This window comes from Amblyomma maculatum, chromosome 10, assembly GCF_055883805.1.
Source record: "Amblyomma maculatum isolate TAMU_Amacu chromosome 10, ASM5588380v1, whole genome shotgun sequence".
Lineage (NCBI taxonomy): Eukaryota > Metazoa > Arthropoda > Arachnida > Ixodida > Ixodidae > Amblyomma > Amblyomma maculatum.
The window spans coordinates 10,733,573-10,756,506 of record NC_139353.1 but is presented as its reverse complement, the minus strand read 5'-3'; the positions used below and the strand labels follow the sequence as shown (position 1 = coordinate 10,756,506).

The following is a 22,934-nucleotide window of genomic DNA, read 5'->3' as shown; positions in this document are numbered from 1 at the left end:
GATTCTTTACACTATTTGTCCCGTGTTTTGCAATCTCTTGACTGGCTGTCCTACAGCTGTCTTTTAAACATTGTGCATTAAATTCCTGATGATTGGATTTATGATTGGATTTATGCTTGTACTGTGAGAAACAGCTGTTCTGTTGTTCTTTTTTCACCCATTTCTTTTCTTGCAAAATTATTATACTTCTTTTCTGGGATATTACTATTGGTGCACCTAAGAGCAGATCCAGCTTCCGCTTGCTTTCTTTGACATTATTTTGAATCCTAACATCTTGTCTGCATTTTCTGCCGTGACAGCCAAGCAATATGTGGTGAAGTAGACATCGTGGAGTGGCAAATGCTTGTTTGTTTCACTTTTCAGGGGCACTATCAACTACCGCAGCAAACAGAGTGGCACCTTCTTTTGAGGATACAAACCTAGCCTTTGAGGAATTCATCAGAAGTCATGAGTCGGCTACAGGTGTCAAATTCACGACAGAGGAATACCACGAAGTTGAAGAAAGGATGACATCATTCTGTTGGCATTCCATTAAGGTTACGACTGCAAAGAATGGCTTTTTGGTTGCATTGAGGACCGTATGGTTGAAGTTTATCTGTGTCATTTTAAGAGGCAATTATAGCTCATGCTCTAATTGTTGCTATGTTTCCTTCATGTGATACATTCTATAGAATCATGATAATGGCATGAATTTCGCTCAGTTCTAGAAAAAGTGCACCGTTCAATATTTGTATCATCTCAAACGAATGAGCTTCATATGCAGAGACATGTTAAATGTATGCACACAGATGCTGGCTATTTGTTGTGACTGATGAAGTTTCGTTCATGTGCTGAAGTATGCAGTACATAAGCCCATTCTATTGCTCTATTTATGAACTGACTACTAGCTAGCTCAGATCAAATTACTGAACTGTCCTAGCATTTACCTCAATCGCCAGCTGTAAGCAGTCCATGTGTCAGAGGATTGCATTTTGTCGTTTACATGTTGTAGTGTTCATACAAAGCTGCTTCCTCGCTGTTCTTTACAGAACTCTTGCTCACTATTGGAGCTTGTAGCAGCTATTTCTCTCAAGGACAATGGCATCTCTTACCCACTGGATGGCAAAGCACTGTATGACATTTTAGATACCCTGGCCGCAGTCATGACTGGCTGCAGGCATCGTGTGAGTGCATTTTTGTCACTGTCAGTGTCATTTCCTTGACATGCCAGCCAATTTTTCTGAGATTATTTGCCTCAGCGTGCATGATGTGGGTTAAAGAGACACTGAGAACCCCTCGTACATTTCCTGTTTTTGGTATGAACTGATTGAATGGCATGTTCGTTCAGCAGAAAACGTCACATGTAATGTTAGGAAAGTTGTATTTAAAAATGGAGCTCTTCTTTTATTTTTTCACCGCACATCTTTATTTCATTCATTCATTCATTCATTCATTCGGATACCTGCATCGCCCGTAGGGCATGCAGTGATGAAAAGTACCTGGTAACTGGTGTTTGGAGGTGAGTGGCTGAAATCTGTGACGAGAAAAAAAGGGTTGATGTCTTTGTATGTGGCATGTGAAGACAACTGGTGGCATTTTTTTAAATGCCACCAGCTTAGATGCCACCAGTTTAAATGCCACCAGCATTGTAACAGAAGTCAACTCTAGTTTGTTCTCAGTGTCCCTTTCAGCTTCTTTCCTCTAAATGCTCACTTCCCTCTCGTCATTTATTATGCACATTGTCCCGCACACTCCTCCATATATATTCTACTATGTAATAAAGTGTTAATTTAGTGCGTAGTCAGTGAGAAATGCTTTCACTGGAACTGTCATGTCCAAAGCAAGCCACAGAAGGAAGGAATACTGGGGAAATTGCATCTAATGCAAGATAGCGCTGTAAATGCAGCTAGATACATTAGTCATGCTGTGCTCTGTATTCTTGCTTCTTCGTTGCATTAGGGAGCCATTGAAAGCTGCTGTGAGTCACTAAGAAGCCTCTGCCACTTGTTGTCCAGCAGTGAGAGCACAGAAATATCTGGTATCCCATTCAGCCTCCTGAAAAATGTACGTGTTCACATTGTGCTTGCCTTTGCTCCACTCCTTACTGTTCTTATGTCCTAAGTGCATATATATAGTCCTGCTTGCATGACGTTGCTGTGATGTTTTTATTATTTATTTATTCAAGTTGCTCCTAAGACCCTCCAAAGGAGGGTATTATAGTGTCGAATTTCTTTCATGGCTTTCACATGAACACTGATGCAGACTCCTGCTTACCTTTCTGCTTCTTGACTGTTACAAAACTAATTTGTGCTTTAAGTGATTGTTATTGTATATAGCTTGCTCCTATTCTCAGTTTGTTTGAGTAATGTTTGAGTTGTATTTTTCATACAAAGGCGCACAAATCTTTGTGTCTTGGCTAATGTTTCCTGCCAAGACATCAGTGGTTATCAAAATTAAGATGATGGATAGGGTTGAGACATACATGCATTTTTGACAGTGGTTGTGTCTGTTAAGAAGTTTTTTTAAGCAAAGAATTTTGTTTTCTTCCTCATCCTGTATGACATAAATTGTGTCAGCCACATGTCATGAAGAATCAATACTAATACTCGAGCACAAAGATCGTCACATTTTATATGCAAGTGTTGTGGCAAGTTTTAAGGCTGAGATGCACATGCTCAATTTCTAGGCTCTGTCATCTTTGACCCTGAGATCGAAATCCTCTTCCATAACAAGGCGTTCAGCAGGGCTCCCGTTGCTTGTCAGAGCACTGCTTGAAGGTGAAGCCAGAAATGTGAAGGTAAGCATTTTGAGTAACCTTTACGAAAGCATGCCTCGTCCTCTAGTTAATTAAAGTGCAAGTCTTCCTGATTCTTTTAGCAATTACCTTTGTGAATACCTTGTAGGCAGTGGACGGTAAGCTGTTTGGTTTGTATCATTTATAGTCCATGAAATCCCATATGTTATAGATTATGTTAATGCTTGCTTTCTTCCTGGATTCTGGTACACTAGAGCTCATGAGACATTGTGTAAATAGGGCTGCCAGTTTTTCTAGCATAATTTCTCTCACTTTCAAGAGCTGTGCAGTTACTTGATCCTCACAAGCTGCTTTCCCACTTTGCATCTCTTTCAAAGTTAAGATTATCCTTCTTATGCCTCAGAAGGATGGAAATTAGGCACAACCCAACCTTTTGGATATCTGTGGGGTCTAAAATTAAATAAAATCGTGTTTTGTCTTAAGTCGGAAGCCTATATATCAGGGGCATCGAACATCTCTATATATTTGCCCATTTTGTCTTCTTTTGATGTAAACAGTATTTTTCAACCTCTCTCCTAGTCTGTATAAGTCTTTGCTGTGTTTCAGTACACATTTAATTGTTTATCTTTAACCTGTCTTTGCAGCAAAGCATGGCACAGACTGTGGACCATTTGAGCTGCATAATCAGAGAGTGCTCCGAGCAACCCTGTGGTTCGACGACCACTGTGGATCTTCCCCAGGCTGAGGCGCTGCACATTCTTTGTGCCATTGTGAGCTCAGCGTCCCTGGGGCCTGCAGTGATGATGCACCTCGGACGCATTCTGCAGTTTTGCTTTGAAGGCTTGGCATCACCCTTTTGGATTGTGAAGAATGCGGCACATCAACTTTATGGTATGTAGCGTACATTGAGGTGTATTGTGGTGCCCTTCTCTTGCCTTGTATGTACGGGTCTGCAGTTTACGGGTGTCGAAAGGATGAAAAGTGTACAATGGGAATAAGAACAGCGCAAAAACAAGGACACAACGATACAGTGCCGTCTGTGTTGTGTTGTCGCATCCTTGTTTTTGCATTCTTATTATCCCTATTCTTCACGCACCAAACTAGCCCACCAAAATGTTTTCTATGTCAAAACCCAAATATAAGTCAAACCCATTAGCCTAAATAGAAGCCTTATTGAGCACAGTGGATGGATCAAAAGTATACAGGAGCATTTTCTGTGGCTCCAATGTCTCAGTAGTTGAAATATATTGTTGACATGGAACATTAGCAGTTGTGAACCCATTTCACTTTTTACTTGAGTACCAATTTGTATATGGCCTTGGAAATATGCCCCCTTAACTCTCTGAATTTTTATATCAAGTTTACCCTCAGCTGCTGCTTCATTTCGATTTATTTGGCCAGCTTGTTTTTGGTAAAGGGATTTGATGCCTGGTTTAATTTTCACACAGAATAGCATGTGTTAGAGGATTTTGTTGCAGAGCCTTTTTGGATACCTTTGATTTACAGAATTTGCATCATTTTATTGCACACTTCTTTTTTTGTGATGTAACCTGAAAGAGTTTTACTAATGAGAGATTGAAGTAAACTAAAGAAATGTAAAGTTTTGCATTCTGTTGCATTACTGAATTAGTCTTTATTTGGAATTGCGTGCATCCTTATGCTTTAAGCACTCAATTATATTTTGTTACCGTTTATTATGTATCTGCCTTCTTTTTCTCTTTATGTTTAGGTGTGACAGCACCCCGTGTGTTAGGACTAAAGAAGACCAGAGAAGAGTTTGTTGGTCATGATGCTCTGAGTGCTTTGGACCTGTTTACAAGGTTTCCAGGCCTCCGTTCATTCTTTCTGGACAAGCTCGATGGCTCAAATATGGGCAGCCATGACATGTACTTTGTCTTAGACTTCATGTCAAGACTTAAGCCTCCTTCTAGCAACCAGCAACTCCTGTGAGCAGCACTTCATTTCTTATGGTGCCTCGATTAGGAAGCTGCCCGCATTAACTGTTCAATGTTTTGTGACTGTACGGTTCACTTTATTTTCAGTTAAACACATTCATCAAATTTTAGTTGTGTTCAGGGTGGCTGTTCAGGTGTATTGGTTTGTCATGATGGAAAATGCAGTGCTTCAAAGACACAAAGAGAAACAAAGTGGGTAATGTGGGCTCTAACCTGCAACTGATTTTTTTGATTACAAACACAGATTTTTACAAGCACTAGGAGTATGAACAACCATGATTCCAACAGGTTATCATGCGACCAGTCTCTACACATCACAAGGCTTAAATTTTATTTCTATTTTCTAGAAAAGCAATCTCTTTCTTTGAGAGTGCGATATAGATGGAACACTTACCTATCTTGCAGGATTTTTTTTTATTTTATTTTTTTATTTTTCTGGTTTTATTAGTCTCACACATTAGTCGTTCTATATTGCTGCTGACAGTTTTACAGCCTTTGGAAACTAGGTTGACACCCATCCAGCTTACACTCGAGACAGTGTTCAGCAAGGTTTCTTTTTTTTGTTCTAAAAGGTCTTTTTATGTTCTCTAAGCCTCTCTCATTCAACCACCTCCTAGTCTGAGGAACAAAAGTACACCAAAAAGGCACCAGAAAGAATCTGTGCATTGTGCAATAGGGGTTGTGTATTCCTTCCCATTGTCTTGTGGTAAGACCTCTATATCACACCGTAGTTCTGTCAGAGTTTAGTACAGCTTATGTGAACCATCAAAAGTATTGTATGTAAACACTCTTTCATCTTTCATTGTCACTCTGGCTCTAGGGGCAAGACTTGTTAAAATTTGTAGTAAATTAAAATGACAGAGCAATGATTAAATCGCTTAGTTGGGGTCATCTGATCCAAACATACCAAAACCTTGCATAAGTCGTGTTTGAATTGATAGACTTTTTAAACTTTTCTCTGATAATATGGTATTCCACCTTCTTTAAAGTGAAGTAAGAAATGAGAGTACTTGTTATACTTTTGTTTATAAAGTGTAGCACAGACAAGAGATGGGCGTGCTTATTGTTGATTTCAGGGAGTCACTGGAGCCATTTCAACAGCGCATACGTAACCACCTGTGTTGTCGCTCTTGGAATCTGCGGCTGCTTGCCGCCAAGTGCATCACCTCATTTTGCCTGTCAGCCTTTGACGAAGTTGTGTTGTTACTCACAAGTGTTGTGGAATCAAGAGATGCTGATTCGCATAACAGAACCCATGCCCAACTTTATGCTGTCAACAGTCTTCTGAGGAAGAACCAAGATTGGTTTGTATAAATTTACCAATACCTTATTGACAGCATTGCCTATGATGCAAACATATAATTAAAAAAATTTTGTAGCAAATTTGAAGCTTACCATAGAGTGTCGATAAATATGCAATGGCTGTATTAAAAATGGTGCAAATTTAAAAAGCATTTATTTTAATCTGTTGCCTCTGTTTTCTTACTCTAGTCCGTGATAAAATTCTGAGGACTGAGAGGGATAATTGCTTAGTATAGAAGTTATGAGCTCGAGAAAAAAAAAAAGAAAAGAATTGCGATCAATGAGCAGCTTTGCAGCTCAAAATTACTTTTTGAAATTAGTACATGGAGTTTAGTATGCGTGATATGAATTATACTTTGTCTCGAGTGTTTCAAGATGAGATAGGCCATTCTAAAGCACAAATGGCGCCTGTTTCTAGAGCGCGCAGCGCATTTTTATTTTGTGTTCTCTTTCTACTTCCCTTCACAGCATTGAGGATGTTGGGAAGTGGTTCTGCAAAGGCAGTGGTTACAACAGCTTGTCCTGGGCCCTCTCATCCAACTTTTTTGTGAGGGTGGAGGTTGTGAACCTGTTTGATCAGTTATTCAGTGAAAATAATAGCAGTGAGTGGCGAGCTAGCCTGCATACGTCATTCATGTTGGACATTGCAGAGAGTCCCACTCATAAGGAGGTAAGGACCTTGTAAATGCACCCACCCTTGTGCCCTTAAAAATGCAAGTGCTTGTTTCTGTCGAGAACATCAGAAATACTCCTTTTGTTTTTGGCAGTTCAGTCTCATAGTCACAGTTAAATTAAAATTCAATTTTATTTTTGAAAATAGCTTACTTAAGTTACACTTTTTGATTACAGTAGCAGAACCCCAGCAAGTGAAACTAAATTCATGACATTCCTTGTTTAGTAAAGATCTGCTGGTATTACAAGGATGAGCAAGCACACACTAAATGTTCTATACACAATGTAACTCGGACATTAACGATCGAATTTTGAGAAATGTAAATAGCAGTTCCTTTTCAACAGCTCATTTAGTTACCACCTTGACCTCATGACTGTTGAAGAGCCCTGGAACACTATTCAATAATGTTGTGGTATGCCTGGAATCTGCCTCACACATGTTCCTCAATCAAGAATTTCTTTAATGCATATTATATTGAAAATATGAAATAAAGCAGTCATGATAGTCACGTGCCATTGGAAAAGATCTGACCAATATCCCTTTCTTAGCCAGCATACGTAGGTGCATGACATGGAGGAATGCGCAAGTATGCAGAAATAGACAGAAAGGGTTTGTCAACTTTCAAGTGCAATCGTGAGTTCTCTTTTGCATGCGGAAGTGTGTTGTTTGCCTCAGATGTTCATAATAACACAGCCTAGCAATTTAGTGAATTTATTTACTATGTTCACAAAGAATTGCAGGGCCCCTTTAGGGTATAATGACTGCAAGTTACTGCTTGTCAGTATTAAGAAACTGCGGTGTTGTGGTTGCCTCATAGTGAGGTTAGCAACTGGGCTATTTTGGCCTGGTCTGTCAGTGCTTGGTGGTGTGTCCAAAATTTCTGTCAGGGAAAGAGACTGGTTTTCATCATCCTAATACTGATGATCTCGGGACCTTCTTATTAGTCATTCTCATATCCAAAATGACTGACTAGCCGCGGGGGTGCAGTGGTCAAGGCCCTCGACTACTGTGCCCAAGGATGCGGGATCGAATCCCAGCCACGAGGGCCACTTTTCAATTAAGGTGCAAGGCGCCTGTGTTCTGAGTGATATTGGGGCACATTAAGAAAACCCCACGTGGTCGAAAGCGTCTCATAGCCCGAGTCGCTTTGGAACGTAAACCCCACAAATTAAACAAAACAAAGCCAAACTAAAATTAATCAAGCCGATTCCCAGTGTGTTGGATATTGTGCTCACTTTGCAGCAATGTACTTACATTGACAGGCGACATTGAGTCTAGCACCGCTTCTAATGGCTTGCCTACAGTTGTGTTTTTGAACACACTCTGCAGCTTTTGATTTACGTTTTATTTCTGGTACCTTCAAGCTGTGGCTTACTGGCTCTTGCATCCGGCTACTTAATGCAGAGGTGTAGGTGAAATCTTAGCTTCGATGACTGTATTTTGATGGACAGTGAACATATAAATGCCAATGTACTGAAAAAGTTATGCATTATATATTTTGCTGTGTTTTTGACACATAAAAAAATTTGTCAATGCTAAAAGTTCTTTGCTAAGTCTGTGAATGTTTCATGTGAAAGGCGTGTATGATGCCTTCTATCCATTGTACCTAATCCTAGCTGCCTGGCATTGTGACGTGGAGACAACGGCAAACGAAATGGTTGCTAAGGCAAGCGGAGTGTCTGTGTCCTTCAGAAATCGTTACAATACTGCAGAAAGGAACAGAATGCCAGGTTGTTATGGAACCTGCTCTTGAGTTTCTGCTGCACAAAGCACGGCAGCCAGACTCAGAAATTGCACCTGAGGTGTGGTGCCAAGTTGTGGTAAGTTTAATCACGGTTTAATCTTGTTTTTATACTGGCTCACTTTTTTAGTTTGTTTACCACAGTGTGGCTGGATATTGTAGTCATTCAGCCACAAGGCTTTGTCTTGAAAGTCTGTTTGCTGTGAATTTAAAATTTACTAAACGCTGGTACTTGCATCAAATCTGGGATCTAAATGTAGCTGCTGCAGCATTATTATGCAGTTCTGGCTTATTAGTATTTGGCAGTTTTGTAGTCTCTGTTGTTTTATTTCGTATTACACTGCCCAGCTCTTCTCATTGTCGTGTGGGCTGTACGATTTGCGAGTTGGCTGAAGGCTCTTTTTTTCTTCAGCCTTATTTGAATTTTCGTTCCACCTGTGCTGTAAATTGTCGTGCTTTTCAAAAGAAATTTAATAGATATGCACTTAACCCTTTGTATTACAATGTGACACATTTTTCTTGCCATCTTCAAACGTCTACAAATGGGCAGTGGTCTAAATCTATGTGCTATATTTTTGCATGCTGAATGCTACCAAATTATTAAAAAGAAAACGATTCAGCTTAAGGTATTTATCTTTCGCTAACAAACTTGTGCATTTTACAAGTGTAAGTGCACAGTTTAACTTGACGAGGACCATTTTGACAGGAAGAGATCAATTTCAAAAGTAGCTCAGCTTTTCAACCTTTTGCAACAGCCAGCTGATAATACTTCTTGAAGCAAGTTTCATTTCTGATGCAAGTTTACTTATACATCGATATGAGATGCAAACATACCACATTTGGGGTCTTTTCTTTTGAGACGTTATTAGTACCACTGTTTAGTCAACTCATTTTTTTCTGCAAAACATGGTGGTCAGAATGCTATAAAAGGGATTACATTTAGTTTCTAGAGCCATGCTGAGGGCAGGTTTACGAATAGTATGCATGTCACATGCACGCAGCTCACAACGTATGAAGGGTTAGCAGGCACTGTATCATTTCATTGGCATGTTAGCCTAAAAATTTTAGTCGTGCATTCTTTGAATCTGCATTTAAATATTCTCTCAGAAACCACACTTATTCACCATTCTGTTGCGGCCTAGAGACTTACTAGTCAGTGCTCATTAATGGGCTGTGCAACTGCAGTAATATGTCACCTTTTTATTGTGTTTCAGATGACACTTGGAACTTATTTGAACACTGGTCTAGGGTTGCCAGTGCACTTGGCCGAAGCCCTGGAGCTGTTGGAAGTGCTCTTGCGCCGGCCCTTGGTGGCCAGCCAATCGGTCAACACCAGCTGGCTCACAAAGCTGCAGCGCATTGCTACCGAGCCATCCTTTGCAGTGGGCACAACAGTCAGAGCCCTGTCTCTGGTGGTGTGGTCACTCTGCTTGAAGCACTGCCTAGAAGATGTTGAGGGGTGAGTGTTTGTTGTAAGGCAAAAGTTGTTTTGAGACCCAACCTTGAGTGGCTGTGTAGATGAAGCAAATTGTATTTAGCTCTAGAAATCCACAAGCCAGGGCAAACCAAGTATAAAGACGAGAGGAAGAGGAAGAAAAAAAAAATAGAAGAAAATCAAGAGGGGCAGTGACACTTGCTGCATGTTTTAACTAATCCACAGTCTAGTTTAGCAACTAAGGGTTTTTTTTTTTTTTTGCATTTGTGGCTTGTAAAGAAAGTTAAATGAATAGTAGTACTAATAAGTAGCCCCAGTGGAACTTGGTGCAGAGACCTTGCATCCTTCATTGTGCCTGCTAGATCATTAATAAAGCATTGAGAAGATGCATTAGTCAAGTCGTGCAGCATTGCCTCCTGCAGAACTGCTGATGCTGAGTATACAGAAGAAATACTTGGAACAGGAGACATTGGTTCCCGCATTAACCCTTCAGCTGGCATAATAATACAGGAGGAGATAAAGAAACGTAATATTTTCTTTATGACTGCATATATTGTGTCTTGCTGAAAAGCATTATACTATCTCATCTGACATTTATTGCCAGAAGAGCACTGCCAATTCATTTTATATATATATATTCAGGACCTGAAGCTGTTTTGTGATAGCAGTGACTATGGTTGTCACTACTCTCAGCCAAAAGGCACCGTCTTGTATGAATAAGGTCAGATAAGGCAGCGTTCATGTTGAGGTATGGAAGCGCAGAAGAGCATAAAGGAGGACATGTCGTCATGTTACTAGCTTTGCTTTTCAGTAGCAAATGGTGTTGCTAGTCTTATCAGCAACCTGTTTTAAGACAACTCTTACTTTCTGTTTTTACTAGAGAGATGAAGCAAGCAGCCGTGCCAGGTGCATAAAAGTAAACTAAATTGAATGCAAGTTTGAAGCATAGCTTTTAATAAATTGCGTGAGTAGCGTGTTCTGCTAAGAGAGCAATTATGTAAAGGAAGAGGTACTGTAACTTTGAGAAAGTGCGTAACAATATGAGTGCTCACCTGATATTTTTCAGTGATTCATCGAACATTGAAACAAGCGTTGACTCATGGCTTCTTGCCGTCACATCTGCTGTGGATAATGACGCAAAGCTGGCGGCAACGGTGGATATCCTTCGAATGCATGCAGCGAGATCGCTACATGTCGCAGGCAGCACGGTCTTCAATTGGGCTGCCCACAAGTGCCAGCCACAGAAATTCAGACATCTTCAAAGGTGATTCTCCTTGCCTCTACCGAAAGCTCTTTGCAGACTGCTTTGTAGTAGCACACACGTGGACATTCATGAGATAAAATACTGTTCTGGTGAACTTAGAGCCAAGTACTCATTTCTTTAGTGTTTCTATGTGGGCATGTACCATCTAGTTCTATATGCAACACTCTTCCTGTGAAAGCTGCTAAAGCCCCTAACATATTGTAGTATAGACCATTCTTGAGCCCTTTTGGTTGCATTTGGTTGTAATGGTGTTAGCCCATTGATTCTCAGATGTTGAAAATGTCATATGAAAGTTATGAACCTCCAGGACCTCATCACTGATGGTTCCTTGATCACAGAAATTCAGAAGGCTGGGAGGTTTGTTAATGAACCTGGTAAATGATTTAAGCTAATTTTAATATCTGAATGCCTAAAAACCACGAATATATGCGTAAATATGCAGGAGCAATACATTGCAGCGTTCGAAACTGCTCCATCGCCCTGAACGTTGTCAACATGTATACTACGAACCTTTGACAGGGTATTCATAAAACTGCTAAGTGCAAATTGTTCAAGTATGTGCACAGTTATAGCGTGGGTGCTTTTCATGAAACTCATAGCTTCCTGTCATTTAACATACATGTATATATATATATATATATATATGTGCATAATATGACAACATCCATCTTTCTTTGTTGTGTAGGGGATCAAAATTAATAATTGCAAGTAGATGAAATGGCAAGAACATTACCAGCATCACAGTGTCTGAGAATATTTTATAATTACTGTCATACATCTTATTTTCTATGGCTCCAATAACCTGTAATGAACGTGCACGTGTCGCACTGTTCTACAGAGAGTGCTGTGTAGAAAATTGCTGTTCTCGATTCGCAGCTTGTTCAGCACAGTTCTTCAGCTCCTTCAAGACGAAGATCCACAAGTCCGCTCTGAAGCTGCTGCCGCATTGCCGCTGCAAGATACTGAATTGCAGGTGCTGTTGCATTTTAATAAGCATAACTGTAATAGATTTTGTTTAATGTGACAGCCAAGCAACATTAAATAAATTGGTTTTAGATACAAGAGCAAAAACACTTGTTGCATTGATTGGCCATATCACTTTACTCCTTTCAGACTATCTAAGGGTTCTCCAAGTACTTTGCTCCTTTCAGACTATCTGTGCTTCTCCAAAATGCCTGAAACATTTACAAAAGGTTAGATAACAGGTCTTGCCGCCAATTGTGACCATATTTGATGACTGCGGAATTTCGAAGATTCCATGAAATTTCTGTGATGCCCTTGATGACAGGAGAAAAAAAATAAAGGTTCAGTTCAGATCTTTCACTATATAACCTTTATGTGTGCATATGGTATATTTCCACTTTAATCAGTGGCCCCTGGGTTTTGCTACTTGTTCCATGAAATGTGTAGTTAGCACTGCTTTAATGGTGACCAATATTTACTAACCGTAATGCCTTTCAAGATATTAGTATGTACTAGTCACTGTTGCCATTACCGTTTTTTAGATTATCTGGCTGAGGCAGAAAATTAGCATTTAAATTTAGGGGTCTGAAGTAGATTCATGATCTGCAAGAACTCTACTATGCACTGCCAGAAGTACCTATTCCTAGGCTGCTTGTGCACTGCAGTAAGTATGCCTGAACATGTTAATGCACATAACTTGCTGTGAGCTTTGTGGTCATTTTATTTTTCTTTTGGTTCCTTCCTTGTCTTTGCAGTCACTTCCCATTCAGGCCAATGTAGCTGCAGATGTGAGTATGACAGATTTGCATATACTTGTTATCAGCAGGGGATGTCACATGCAGTTATTTCTTAACTCTCCACTTATTGGGAACTTTGCGGCAGAATACCTTCATAATGAGTATCTCGGAATAGCTCAGGATTGAAAGTATAGTTTGTTTTTGCCATTCATTTGGTGAACAAGTTTGCATGGCTCCTGGAATTGTATAAGTGGTTCTTAACTTTATATTCTTTTTGGCATATTATCTTTTTTTTTTTTTTTTTCTAATTTCAAGATCATATATTCTGTCTGAGGCAGAGCTTCACTGCATGGCCAAGAAAGCTGTACCTGTTCTGATTGAAAGTGGTGTTGCATCGAAAATATTTCCCAGGCGGTCTTATCACACATATTTCAAAATAAACAGACTTGCAAAACCTAGTCCGGCTTGAGAGGTAGGTACTGGGCTAGTCTTAGCGCAGGTAACTGTGTTCTGCTGGTGCAGGATCTTTTCAGAAAGATGCTGCTAACCACTGGAGACGAAGCAGAGTGGGCCAAGTTTTTGTGGGGTGAGCTTTGTCGGAGTAGCCCATCTACAGACGAGCTGGAGCAGCTTTTGCATCCCACGTAAGTCCTCACTTGCTCTTGGCGATTTCTGCTATCTCCTCCTTGCATCACAATGCAATTGCTGTCATTTTGCATTATTGCACCACAATGAGGTTGTACACTTTCTTACTTGGAGGTGATCGAGCACTCCTTCTGCCTGTACATAGCATGTACTTTTACAACGAAGCTGCCAGTGGCTTAGTTTGCATGTGAGTTTCACTGACCTGTCTCATCACGTGATTAGTTGCACGTCAGCCTCATATGTTACGTGATGGTGGCGTCACATGAAAATGAATGATCGTGACACCACTGTCACGTGCCATCACATTACAGATGGTGTCTCTGGCCTCAAGGATTTGGCTGAGCACACTCGACACAGTTGTTAGTGGTGTCTCTTCATTTCATCCCAAACATCAAAAGCTTAAGAGACCACTGATTAGGGTATGATATTTTAAACAAAGAAGCCTAGTGCTTCTGTCAGGTATTGGAGGTAGGCCCTGCTTGTCTTAAGCATGTTTTTCCATCGCGTGTTTCATTTTTGCACTCGCACACAACCGCACAAAAAAAAAATAAGTTTCTTGTCCTAGTCCATGTATGTTTCACAGTGTTCTGTGCCACTCTTACATAATGCATAATCATGAACAGAGAAAAGACCCATATGCACAGAAGAAACACAACCATACCGAGACAAGCATACATGCACAGTCGTGTTTTTATAAGAAATGCCGAAGGGGTACCCGCGTCTGCGTTTATGTAACACCCTTGAGTGGGGCTTTAAGGAAAATAAAGTGATGTGATAAAACAAGCATGCCACCAAGAAGCTTTCTTCCCGACATTCGAGCAAAACATCGCCTAGGAGCCCTTCTTCCCTGCATTTCAGAACTGCCCGAATAGCAAAAAGCAAGAAAAAAATACCCGCCAAAGCGGGCCATGACATCGGCTTTTGACATACTCCACCAGATGCATGCTTCCCATTAAAGCCGGAGGAGGACAGTGAATTTTGCTTACGGGGGCTAGTCGACCAGGCAGGAGAGGGAAATTCTTTAGAGATGGAGGGACGGAGAGGAGCATGGTGATGTAGATTGACTTTTACGGCTAACTCTGCTGTTAATTAGTCTTCTGAAAAACAAAAGCTTGTAGCTGCATGTTTCGAAGGTAGTGCCACGCAACAACCAAGTCTAAAAACATTTTTGAACTTATGGCGGTCAGTGGCCCTTTAAGTCGCAAAAGCACATGCAACTGTACTAGTCAACATCATTGCTTATAAAGCATATCCCTAGAGGCATGTTTCATGTTTCTGACTTAGTCGGTCTGAGCAAGTAGTGCTGTTAGGTTTTACACCTAATGTGCAAGCAGTAAGTTGCAAAAGGGTCAAGTTAGAGTTTTGAGTGACTGAACTGTCTGTAATATGCAAAAAACGAAGACAGTAATAGTGATTCCATTTCAGTAGTGCCTTTCTTTTTTCCTGATGCTCGATGTTGCTATTTTCAGGCACATTTTATGTAGATGCAGCAGTATTTAGCATAAATTATCAGTGAATGCCTGTGTCATGCTCACAAAAAGCATTTATTGCGGTTTGAAATGAAAGCGCAGAGCATACCTGCGGACCTTTCTCTAAATATGTGCTATCTTTAATGCCCCAACCAGAAGCAGCAGCTAAAAACAACCTTGTATGACTCAAAAAGACATGTTTGTCCTTTTATGAACAGCATCAATAACTGATCTAGTTTGTAGTAGGGTTCATAGTTCACAGGATTGCAGATTCTTTTTTGATGAAGCAACCTTTAATTGGCTGATCATGCTTGACAAGTGCTGCAAAACATCAGCTGCTAATCATTGCTATGTTCATGCTCTTATGTTGGTATCAACTCTGAGGTATGGTAGCATTAGAATCTTGTTTTTCACTGGCTTGAGTCTTACAATTGTTATGGCTGGCCTGCTGACGAAACTCTCTATGTGTGGTTGTTGCAGCGTGGGAAGTCTCTTTGAACAAGATGAAAGTGGTGTCTTCATTGAGCCAGCAGTAGTTTCCCTGCTGATACTTCGAGGCACTAAGGTGAGAGTGCGGCATTGTGTGAAATATTAAGGCGAAAACCTTCAGTGCCTCATCGTTGTCAGCAAGAGCTGTCAGTAGAGGCTGTCGGCAGAAGGTGTCACACTTTCGAAGGAGATAGTTAAAAATAAATAGATAAACCTTGTCTCCACCGGGAATCGAACCTCCATCCCTCGGATCTCCATCAACCGAGCGCTTTACCAACTGTGCCACGCCCCGGATCGTGAAACACTCTTCATAATTCCCTTTGTCTAGTGAGGATGATAGCGGGATTCCACGAGTGTCAGATACTGCGCCTTTCCTTTCCTGTGAACGAATTATAGAACGTCGGTGAACTTTAATGCGTTCAATGAAATTAATGCTGGCTGTGTTCAATAAGGGGCGCGCGGTGTACCGTCATGACATCACCAGGCTATTCATGCATATACGAAGCTTACCCCGCTAGGCGTCCGATCCAGGAGTCCGTGCGGCGCCTTTTATTTGGCGCTTCCTCGAACGCCATACCACACAGCAAACAGAAGCAGACCCAGATGTCTAGGAGGCGTTAGTACAGCAGGCATCAGCGGCATTTGAAATTGGTTTACAGGATAGAAAAGGCGCAGTATATGTCACAATTATCCGCTGACACATGTACCTTTGGTGGGAGTGAAAGAAGAGAGGGAGATAAAGGTGTCGTAGTGGAGGGCTATGGATCCACCCCGCTATAATGACTTTCGCCTCATCGCACTTTAGTGGTCCAAAGTGCCCTCTAGAATTTTTTTGTAGCTGACCTAGAGCTTGCTCTGCTATACCGTGATCACATTTGAGATTTTTCTTCTTTCTTATGGTACCAGAATCGTGCTTTGTGGAGTAAGAATTCGCCTTGCGTACAACTGCCTTATGTTGTGGCTTCTCTCGTGCGTTCCCATGAACCTGGGACCGAGTTGATGCTGCTGATTACTTATATTCTGGTGCAGATGGCACTGGAGGCAGCATTGCAGAAGGGGCATGACATGACAAGCTTTCTTCTGTGTGAAGCCACAAGAGCAGCAGATGAGCTTAAAGCAACGTCCCGAGCTCTTGACAAGTTTATTATGTGCTCTGGTCAATGTCCTGGTAAGTTTGCTACACCTCAGTTGTCACTAGTTGCAAGTACAGGGGAGGTTTGAAAGGTGCATTTTCCCACATTTCTGGAACTCTATGGTTATTGCATTTGTGGGTGCAGCATTAAGCATGCTACATTTGTTAGGCTTAATATGCTGGCTTATATTGGTTTCTGCAACCTGTTAGACTGTAGATAGAAGGGAGGAAAGAGGGGTGCCATCCATAAGCCCTGAATTCTGTATTAATCCTGGCCAACGCTAATCCAATCCGAAATGAGACACAGGCACTAGTGAGAGTTCATGTTGCTACTGTTGCTACGTAAATGCTCTATCTTGGTGCCGATTCCTTTGCTTGAACGCTTCCACAGTTAGGCATGTGAGCGTAATTTTGACCTCTTTTGTTGAAAAGAAAAATATACTTTAGCTGAATGTGGTCAACAACCTCAGGAACTTAGTACAATTCCTCTACATGGATACTTTATCAGCTGTGGATAACATTTGTAAAAGTAACTTGCTGGCATTGCTAATTAATTGGATCTTGGTAATACGAATCCGGTTGATACGAATTCATGAAATTCCTCGGCCAGAGTGCATTGTGTACAATGCGCAAAATTTCGTATGGTCCGAACACTTTCCCGCGCTACTACGGATGATACGAATGCATGAACTGCGACCGCAACCATGAGCACTATGCACCGGCCGCACATCGTTGACTTCGCAATAGCCAGCATGTACTATGTACATGCTGGCAAACCAGCATGTACGTATGTACGCAACACGAGCAGTTTGCGGTGATGCGTGATCCACACCTCACCGACGTCTCAATTTTCTGTCGGGCTCACACCACGAACAGCTTTCAGCAGCGTGTGGCCCACAAACCGCAGACGCCGTCGTAGCTGGTTGCGGCGTATGCGTCGGGTGCACACGGACTGGACATTGCTGGCTCCGCGATCGCGATCAGCGGGCAGTTTGCGGTGCCGTGCGGCCCGCATGTCGCCATCTGCAGTCATGCTGTACACTCCGCGAGAAGTACGCGGAGGCTGGCGGATCGCACATCGCCGGCATCACGAACGTTTTACACGTCGCGCGACTGCCTTTCCCATGCTTCTGCATACCATCGCCGGCATCGCGATCGTTTTCCACGTCGCGCGACTGCCTTTCCCATGCTTTTGCATACCTATTTTTGTTCATTTTGATGATACGAATGTTCGGATAATACGAATTTTTTCGCGACTTCGTGAGATTCGTATCACCGAGGTTCTACTATCTGCTTTTATGCCTATCCATGTTTTCTAATCAAGTACATATTGATTTAGTCGAGGCAATGAGAACCATATTCTGCTTTTTCATGAATGTCACATGAGAAACATGTAACAACATGAGCAGAAAAAGAGTGAAAAGCTCTCACGGAAGATGTAAAGCTGCTATAAATAAAATTTGGTTGCACTATGTACTACTATAACTACTTACATTGAAGTTGTGAAACTGGGAGCTAGATTACTTCTCCACACCAGCTTTGATGTCTGAATTTGCATAGCCTTCAGCTTGCCAGGCCAAAATGATGGAAGCATGTCTGTGGCACAGCTGCAAAAATAGCTACCCAATGCCTACGACAAATGAAAAACAATTTTCTCGTTGTGCTGTCACTGGTAGACGTATGGTAACTTTCCTCTAATCCACACTTGCAGGCTCAGATCTTCAAATTCTGGGCAGCTCAAAATTGCATCATGCTGTCACTGTGTTACAAGCCCGTGCAGACCTAATTGAACAGGCTTTTCTATTTATCAACAAAGAAGCAAGTCTTGGTACCTTCAGCAAAGCATCATCATTGGTTCAGAGCGTCTGTGAGAAGTCACTAATGCAGACAGTGGCTACCGAGCTCTCACATGCAAAAGTATGTGTTGCTGAGCTGTGGGCTCGGCTGTCATTCATAAAATAAACTGATGCACTCTCTCTCTCTCTCTCTTATTGTTGATTCTTTCTTTAGTTTTAGCAAGACTGTTGTGAAATTAGAGTTCAGAAAGAAGTAAAATGGAAAGTTTTGTCGTAGTAATGTATGTGTGCATGAATGTTTGGGTACGCTCCTGTAGAATTCCGTTTGCACAATCACCTCGCCTAACTGGAGTACTGACTACACAGGCTGTACTAGAATAAAAATTTGTTATTTAGCTTGTTCTTGGTTTGGCTTAGATATTTGGGACTAATAATAAACTGAATCAGACTTGAATGTCTTTCCCCTGCAGTAATTGAACATTGTCATAATTAAGTCGAAAAGTCCTAAGAAATTTTGCCATTTATTGTGACACCGATTTGAGTTGTTGGAGACCTAAGCACCTTCCACATGGCCAAATATTATGTACGCCAGTTGAATTCGAATCTTATCAAAACCTGTCCATCTCCTCTGCAGCCAATATGGGCTTCAAAGCATAAAATGTTATCTTGGCTAAGGGGACAGGAGGAGGCCTGTTCACAATATCCAGCTGCAGTCTCTATATGCTAAAGCTCATATTGTTCACTGTACAAGAGAGCATGTATGGCAGCTTCGTTGCCGGTACCTGTTTTAAATGGCTCCGCCGTACAGCTCACAAACATACAGGCAAAACAACTTATTGTCTCACACTTGTTTGCGAGACAGGAGTGTCTGCACCAGAGTGCTAGTTTGGATGATGGCTGCTTTGTGGCCAATGCAAACTGCTTCCACTTTCATTTTTCATCGCCTGGCCCTGGAGAACTTTGGTATCAAGCACACTGGCAAACGATTTTTTACAATGTGACTTTTTCTGACAATGAAAACCAAACTGCACGCAAAACCAAAAAATAAGCAGAGCAAATTTGCTATGGGCCACATGCAGCAAGGACGTTAAAGGGGTAACTGTAGTTTGCCCCAACAGGAATATATAACAGGTTTTCAACTGTATGTCGGAAAGCTGCTCCTTAGGAAGCATTTGTACACTTATGCCGATACCCCACCACAGTGGCACAGTTGTTAGGGAACTTGAGTGCTGCTCCCTAGGACCCAGGTTCGATCCTTGCCACAGTGACCGCTTTTCAGTGGAAGGTTTCACATACTATGGGATGTCAGTGCATGTTAAAGAACCCTAGGTGAACTACATTTCCGCAGCCCTCTACTGCGGAGTCCATTATAGCTGCCGCCACTTTGGGACTTTAAGCCCTATAAACTAAATTAAACTTATACAGAAACTCGCACACAAAAAAAAAAACATTTCCGAGAACACTGTAGAATTTGCACTAGAGAAATGCATAAGTCTGAGTGTTGCTGTGTTGTCCACAAGATGTGTCAGCGGGATACCTAGTGATAGATAGATAGTGAGTGAGTAACGATTTTATTTATCCCATAGGGGAAAGGGGCAATGGGGAAGGAGGGAAATTCTACTCTGGATAAGTATCGGCTACTTTCTGAGCCCAATCCAGGATCTGGTCCTGAATATCAGATGCTGCGCTGTGCAGGGCAGCCTCCCATTGCTTCTTTGAATACATATTAAGAAATTTCGGTGGGTGGTGGCGAGCACAGCCCCACGTGATGTGGTCAAGGTTGGCTCTGGCCGGGCTGAGGAGGGATAGATAGCTGGGTGAATGAGGTGGCAGAAGGCAGGAGTGGGAAATGTTTGGTTTTGACGCTGGTGCCAAAGAATCTTGCGATAATGAGAGGTTTTGCGGTGTGCCAGAGGATACACAAGGCAACCGACATGGTAATGGTGACATATGTCATGAAAGGAGAGGAGGCGGTCCCGCGCAGTAAGCGGAGCCACATGGCCGAAGGTGTACTAATATAAGTGGTAATATCGGGAGTGGTCAGAGCAAGGGCAAAGACTGCTTCTTCTGCTTCCTCTTAAGAGGAGGCGTATATGCTGGCAGCCGTTTTGAGGCGGCCGTTCGAGTCAAGTTCTTAGGTAAAGGCAGAATGTGTAGATGTTGATGGATATGGTAGGGGATAGTGTGCTTGGATTCAAATGCCAAATTAAAGTTTATGGATAGGGATTGAAGTATGAGCCGACCAGTGGTGGTTTGGGCAAGCCGGGCATACTGTGAGGTGAGATGAGCTTCTATTATTTCGGGAAGGGTGTTCAGGATGCCGGTTTGGAGAAGACATTCAGTAGAGGCATTAGAAGGAATACCAAGGGCGTATTTGTGAACCTGGTGAAGAAAAACGTCCACAGCGTCAGTTACTGCACAGGAGAGGTGAAGGTACGGTAGTGGGTACGTAAGTCTGCTAAATATACAAAGGCCTGCACAAGACAAAGGAGTTCCGATTCACAGAGGCCTCTGTGCTTGTTAGACACGCGTCCTATGAGGCGGATGGTGTGATTGACAGCAGTACGAAGGATTTGAAGGGTATGAGTGTTCAATCGACTGGCTTGAATGAAAAGACCAAGTACTCGAATCTGAGGGGCATGTTGAATGGCTTGATCATTAACCTGAACAATTATAGGAGAGTGTCGATAATGGCGGTGTGAGTGGAGAGGCAGGAGTTCAAATTTTTTAGTGGCAGCATGTTCTACTACTATGTTTGCAGCTGTTTGTAAGGTGTCTTCGATGTAACGACCATCTGTTACCATCAGTTGCAGATGGTCGTTACATCGATGTAACGACCATCGGTTACCCAAAGAGTAATGTCATTGACATGGAGAGAGGAATTGAGGGAGGGGATGGAACGAAGTGAAGTTGGTGCAGGTAACATAGCCAAGTTAAAGAAGAAAGGAGAAAGGACAGAGCCTTGGGGAGTGCCGAAACTTCCCAGGATGTTGGAGGGGGAGTGCTCAGAACCAAATACGAGGGTAGCGTACAAGACGAGAGGAAATGATCGATGGATTTATTGAAAGGAAATGCAGAGAGGTTGGCCGGAACGATTAAAATCTGACCTGCTACTCTGCACTGGGGAAGGGGAAAGGGAGAAGAAAGAGGATCATGATGGGCGACAATGTGGGAGAAAGCATATGAAAAAATATAGTGGCACGACAGTTTGCTTTACAAGCGCGAATCGAGTTCGCTGGTGCACAAAAAACAGCGAAGAGCCCACACTGCCTGGACACCCTTCCCTTTGTCCTGCCAAGTGCCCAGCAGCAGTTCCTCCGACAGAGGCCTCTTGTCGGAACACTTCAAGAAAACGGCTAGAACAGTTCTTTCACGCGCATACACTGGGCACGAGAGGAAGCTGCTGATGTAGGAGTATGTTTTGATGCCACAGGAAATGTGGTTGAGGCCAGCACTGTGCCTTCACTTTCCTGTAAACCAATTATAGAACGCCAGTGAATTGATGCATTCAACGGAACGCTGGTTGTGTTCGACAAAGGACGAGTGATGTACCGTGTGCAGCAGCGCCTCAGGCTTTCGCATTTCTGCACTGCGGTTTCTGCAGTACTCTCAGAATTTTTCAGACTGCAGTTGGTTGATTACCTCTCTTCGCAAACTTTATAACCACTCCCACCATTTCTGCATGCAAATCGCGTCCTTTCCCACTCGTTCATGTTCAAACATTTCAAATTTCCCGCCACCAGCATTTAGGCTTACGTCACCGGACGTCGAATACCACGTGACCCCATTTGAAGTTTTCACTGCTCTGTGCAGCCTGAGCAGTGCAGTTGTCAATTATGTGCTGCACATACGCCAAGGTTGCAAGAAAACTCGCCATATCCGTGTTGCAAAAATTTACTGCTGCCTGTATGTCACCACAACAGAGGACAAGTGCAGGGAGAATGAGGGACTTTATAATGAGAACATAAGAAAGGAGCTAACAGTGACCAATGCAAAAGAAGCATAGGGGATATTTTTCTTTAGTTTTGGTCATAGTGAAGTATAATGTATTCATATACACATTTCGTTAGAAAATAGAACAACAAAGAATCACATGCCACCAGTGGCATCTGAACCCACGACCACTGAATTTCGAATCTGGCACTCTACCTACATTCTTGGGTTGCATTTAACCAATCGCTAGGGAGTGTTCGCCAGCACCACCCTCCTCCACAGTGGCAGACATGGAACATCTTGTGATGCCCTAAGTATCACGTGAAACATGATCCAAGGGGGAAGGTGGGAGCTGCGAGATAGCCCTCTTAATTAACTTACGATGTCAGGGCTGCCAGATTAGAGTCCTCGTTAGGCTAATCAGCTAATGGTTTCATTTCCATCAGTGGCTGTTGGCTCCCTTCATTCTTACCGCATCAAAGGATGTCATATTTGGTGTCTCTTCCATCAGGGCACCTTACATTGCGCTGTAGCCTTTGTAAAATTACTTAATGTTACTACTAAAAATGTGTGATGTAAGCATTGCTCTCTGATTATGTTGACACATGGGAACAAGACAAGTAACAATCGAATAAAGCAAGGCAGAGAGTACTTCCCACTCACTGG

General features: G+C 42.2%; 1 protein-coding gene across 4 annotated transcripts in view; it reads left to right on the top strand.

Annotated features, from left to right (window-relative positions):
- LOC146175577 (tRNA (32-2'-O)-methyltransferase regulator THADA) overlaps positions 1-18,521 on the top strand; it is a 38,044-nt gene extending 19,523 nt beyond the window's left edge. For all 4 annotated transcript variants that reach the window (XM_084581976.1, XM_084581977.1, XM_084581975.1 and 1 more), the window contains 17 exons: positions 364-536; positions 1,029-1,163; positions 1,939-2,043; positions 2,666-2,776; positions 3,379-3,625; positions 4,464-4,680; positions 5,766-5,993; positions 6,460-6,661; positions 8,281-8,484; positions 9,620-9,864; positions 10,907-11,104; positions 11,981-12,077; positions 12,823-12,855; positions 13,327-13,448; positions 15,399-15,483; positions 16,437-16,575; positions 18,251-18,521. In XM_084581976.1, coding sequence (XP_084438102.1) covers positions 364-536; positions 1,029-1,163; positions 1,939-2,043; positions 2,666-2,776; positions 3,379-3,625; positions 4,464-4,680; positions 5,766-5,993; positions 6,460-6,661; positions 8,281-8,484; positions 9,620-9,864; positions 10,907-11,104; positions 11,981-12,077; positions 12,823-12,855; positions 13,327-13,448; positions 15,399-15,483; positions 16,437-16,575; positions 18,251-18,501 — 2,792 coding nt within the window. In that variant the 3' untranslated portion in view covers positions 18,502-18,521. The remainder of the gene's footprint in view (positions 1-363; positions 537-1,028; positions 1,164-1,938; positions 2,044-2,665; positions 2,777-3,378; positions 3,626-4,463; positions 4,681-5,765; positions 5,994-6,459; positions 6,662-8,280; positions 8,485-9,619; positions 9,865-10,906; positions 11,105-11,980; positions 12,078-12,822; positions 12,856-13,326; positions 13,449-15,398; positions 15,484-16,436; positions 16,576-18,250) is intronic.
- Positions 18,522-22,934: the final 4,413 nt, after the last annotated feature.